Below are 4,651 nucleotides of genomic sequence, written 5' to 3' on the forward strand. Positions count from 1 at the left end.
ATGATTTCAACTGTCTAATTCCCAAATTGCCCATTACTTCTTGAAATATCTTAGACTTGAAATTAGAACCTTGATCTAACTGAACTTTAGGTGGTAAACTATATCTCCTAAAGAATTGGGTTAATTTTTATACTACTATTCTAGCAGTAATTGTCCTCAAAGGAATGGCCTCTGGAAAGTGAGTAGCCATATCAATGATAGTAAGTATGTATTGATGACCTGCGTTTGTTTTTGGCAAGGGTCCTACACAGTCTACCGATACTCTGCCAAATAGTTCCTCAATCACTGGTATGGGAACTGGTGGTGCCGGTTTTATGGTAGGGTTCTGGTTTTCCTACCGTTTGACATGTACAGCATATCCTATTAAATAATCTCACATCCTTTGTAAGACCTGGCCAGCACTACTGTTGGTTTATGTGTGATTTAGTCTTCCCAAATCCCCTATGTGCTTCATAAGGAATGGCATGTGCTAACCTCCACAATCCCTGGCGGTATTTAAGTGGTACCACTTTCTCTTCAACAACTGCCCAGTCTTTGTCGGCAGGACTCTGAGGCGGTCTCCATTTCCTCCTCAAAACCCTGTTTGCCATTTAAAAGCCTTCTGGAACTCCTTTCGCCCTGCTTCTGTCAGAGTCGACTATGCCCTTTGGTACATCTCTGGATCAGCTTAATGCGCTGCAATGATAGACGATCTGTTAAATAACTCATTTGAATGATCGAAATCCCCCAAATAAGGTTTTTCCTTGTTTGTGGTACCACTTTTACCTCCGACAATGGATCTTTTTTAGGCATTCCTCGGGTGACTACAGATGCAAGAAATATTACCGGAACTTGTTCATGTAATTGCTCCGTTTCCTTAATTTCACTTGGTTCCTCTGTAATTATAGGAGAAACAGATACTTTTGATCTGGCTAAATCATTTCCTAGGAGGAGATCAATTCCCTCTACTGGCAAACTGAGGCCAATCCTACAATTACTATACCAGATGTTAAGTCACTCTCTGGGCATACTTTATGTAAAGGTACGGGTATATACTCACCGCCAATTCCATGAACTAAAGCTTTCACTTCAGGTGCTCTCCGGTGAAAAGTCATCTTTCCCAGCAAGAATGTTTGGGTTACACATGTATCCCTGAGTGTAATGATAGGTTTTCCTGTCTCACTTACAGGATATGGTGTTACTCTCCCCTTTGACGAAAATTCATTATAACTCTCGGGTATTTTATTCTTAACCTCTACACTCCTTTTTGTTTTTGTATCTGGTTTTACAACTGTCATTAAAGATATAGCCTGGTCTGCTATACTCTCAGTCAGAGTCTTTTCCTCTACACGAGCTTTGCGTCAACAAGTACAATGGATTTACCTCGCAATTTCCAGCATTCTGAACGAAGATGACCCGTTTTGTTGTAATGATAATACCTCGACTTGTGAACCTCACTTCTAACCTCAGCACCTTCCTTTCTAACCTGAGGAAGTAATCCTGGGGCATTCCCAGCTGTTTCTTCTTGCCCCTGGCTACTTGCCTTCGTTTCACTCTCCCACTTTCTATCCTTCTCGAGTTTATGGGGGTGATGGACCAACGAATTTAGCTTATTCACAAGCTCAAGATCATCAGCAATTCCCACTGCTTGCCTCGCTTTGAAAACATTCAGGTTACCTGCATGAGTACTCACGTCTGAAGGAATGGAGTTTTTAAACTTTTCGAAGGTTCTCTTACGGATTGCATCTTTAATGCTAGCACCTAACGGTCAAAATTAATTTGCTTCACCCTCTCAAATTCTACGTTGTCTGCCCAGCTAATCTCCATAAGTTCCAGAACTGCTGACAGTAAGCTTCAGGATTAACTCATACACAGCGAGGATAACCTTTGTTGCTATCTCATAATCTGCAGAAGCCTGGTCAGCAAGCATGGCATGGACCTCATGAGCTCTGCCTACCAATCTGTTTTGCATAAGCAGCGTCCAGCTTTCCTTCAGCCATTTCATCTGCTTTGCTATTTTCTCAAAATAAATGAAAAAAAATGTCTCTCTGTCCCTTTCCTCGAACCTAGAGAGAGCCTGTATAAATTTAAACAAGTTTTCGCTGGGCCCTGAGCTGATTCATATTCTTCCTGAACACAATTTACCCTGGATTCAAAACTACTCCTTTGTCCTAGTTTCATCTCTTTTAGCCTAAATTTCCACCACCCCCACCCTTTTCTCTTTCACATTCTCGCTGAATTTCAAGTTTTCTGATTTCTCATTGAATTCCAAACAATTTTACAGCATCACTCTCTGACTTATGACCTTCTTGTCTCTCATCTTTTCCTTCTTCTTCTAATTCCAGATGTTGGGCTATTATGTCAATTATCTCTGCTTTCGGGAACCTGATTTCAATTCGAACCCCATTTTTTTGCCAATTCTTTTAGTTTGTTCTTGGTTAAAGTTATCAAGTCACTCAGTGAAACGTTCTGCTTTCCCAAAAGCTCTGCTGCAACTGCCATTACAATGGTATAATGGTAAGTGTACCTTATTAAACAATGATCCTGGCTCCTTTTCTTTTTTGTAATTGGCATTACTTTAGGATACCAACAATCAATATTCCAATTGATATGTTCCCAGATGCGAGAGCAATACCCCAATTTGTATGTTATCCCAAAGACAAACAATTAATACGATTCCAAATGTGAGCCTTTCAAATTATTCTGATCCTGATCCCAGACACGAGACACCTAATTGAATATGACTCGACCGCAGACGAGCATCCAATGAAAATATGTTACAACCATGCAGGACAAAGCCCCCTATAAAATCTATAATTCTGATCGTGGTGGGAAAAACGCACTGTTAATTCAGTCCAGTCGCTCCACAGGTCGCAGCATATTTCGTTAAGCCTTCCAAATCGGATTATCTCTGCTTTCTTGGCACCTGACTCCAATTCTAACTCGAATTTTTCCGCCATTGTTTTTAGTTTCTTCTTATTTAAAGTTATCAAGTCACTGAGGGAAACATTCTGCTTTTCCAAAAACTCTGATGCAACTTCTAATGCCACGAAAATGGTATAGATTGCGGTACAGACACTGAAAACGAGACAGGCCGCCGCCAATATTTGTCTATTATACCCACCATCTGATATTCAGTTCCATTCCAGTCAATTATATTGATTACCAGGCATGAATATCAACCAATCCAATAAGTTTCTTCCTCGTCTTATTGAAGCAAATTATTATTCGTTAGGACTGGCTGCTGTTCAAGTACTCTAGAAGGTTAAATCCCCAACCGAATAGTTTTAATTTAAGGTATAACAATATATTTGCTTTGAGCAAGGGACAATCAGTTTCAGCTACTGTTACTGTAAGAAAATAGACGTCTCCCAATTGCACCGGACCAGCTCTACTAATTATTTGGAGAGCCAACGGGTTTAAAACATGCCCAGAGATTCAGTATTGCCCAAAGCCATTTTTCTCCCAAACCCAACAAATACATCAACAATGGTTGAAGCAAACAAGGATAATGCTACCATTTAACCAGTTTAACAAATCTAAACGGATAGTTCAATGAATGTCTGAAATCTTCTCTGAAATTCTTCTGGATCACTGCATAAATAAAGGTGTTTGTGCAGCAACTCAAAAGGAGAAGCATGTACCCGGCTTCTTGAAGGATATAGAGAGGGTCATTGTATCCTGTGTAACTGTAAGAGTTTGTAATTCGGAAATATAAGTAATGTACAGTAAACGTCATCCACAAGGTAACAAAATTTCCTGATAAAGTTAGAAGTAAGATTATGGATTTTCTTCGTTTTTGTATCTCAAGGTCATTCTCATCTTCACCATATTGCTTGCCACGGAGAGCCCTACGGGTTCTATTGGCCAGAACAATAGATCTCACAGTCAGTGCATTCAGCAATACAATTAAAATTAAGGGTACAAGTGGGGTTAAAATATGGGAAAGGTACGAAAATGTTATCCATGGAGGCGTTGTGTAAAAGATAGATTTGAAGTTGCAGTACCAGGGTATATTGTTACTGATATACAGAGGTTCCAATGAAAAGTACCAAGGAATATTTCGTAAACAGCTCAGTGCAAGCACCGTTCCCACAACGCCACGTGCCGTTTGGTTGGTGCAATATTTGTGTTTCAGCTTCTTCCCCCAGCAAATCGCCACATATCGATCAAAGGTGAAAGCGACCGTTAACCAGACTGAACTGTCTTTGGCAGCATAAACCAGTGACGTTTTCAGAGCACACACTGGGGTAATGGACAGAAAACTGACTGGGAAATAAGCAGCGATTATTCGATTCAACAAAACACTAGTGAGAACGACTAGTAGATCCGCCACAGCCATCGCCACCAGGTAGCAAGTGATGCATTTGGAGAGACCACACTTCCCTCGGGATAGAATCATAATCGCCATTATGTTACCTGTCATTAGAAAGAAAAAAATAAATAACAAGCTGGTCTCACAGAAGAAAAACATCAGTTCATTGGGAATTTGTGCGATTTTTAAAGGGCCTGAAATTCGTGCTGTGCAATAGTGGGAACAGGCGGTGCCACATGGACCATCTATTCTTCACACCACCTGTTATTCATTCCAAATGGAACACTACCTACCAGGGAAAGGGAATGCATGGTGTGATGCAATGCCACATTGCCCAAGTGCTTTGAATGAATTCAG

At 40.5% G+C, this 4,651-nt stretch overlaps 1 protein-coding gene across 1 annotated transcript; it reads right to left on the reverse strand.

Annotated features, from left to right (window-relative positions):
• Window positions 1–3,493: 3,493 nt before the first annotated feature.
• On the reverse strand, window positions 3,494–4,390 carry LOC137352853 (probable G-protein coupled receptor 139). The gene has a single exon (XM_068018706.1). It carries the CDS (start codon window positions 4,388–4,390, stop codon window positions 3,494–3,496), a length of 897 nt encoding a protein of 298 aa, XP_067874807.1.
• Between the last annotated feature and the right edge of the window lie 261 nt (window positions 4,391–4,651).

The sequence above is a fragment of the Heterodontus francisci genome, chromosome 39 (genome assembly GCF_036365525.1).
Source record: "Heterodontus francisci isolate sHetFra1 chromosome 39, sHetFra1.hap1, whole genome shotgun sequence".
Taxonomy (NCBI): Eukaryota; Metazoa; Chordata; class Chondrichthyes; order Heterodontiformes; family Heterodontidae; genus Heterodontus; species Heterodontus francisci.

Bases quoted from the DNA above. Each gene is read 5' to 3' on its own strand.
- LOC137352853 (XM_068018706.1), bottom strand. From the start codon at position 4,390: ATGGCGATTATGATTCTATCCCGAGGGAAGTGTGGTCTCTCCAAATGC.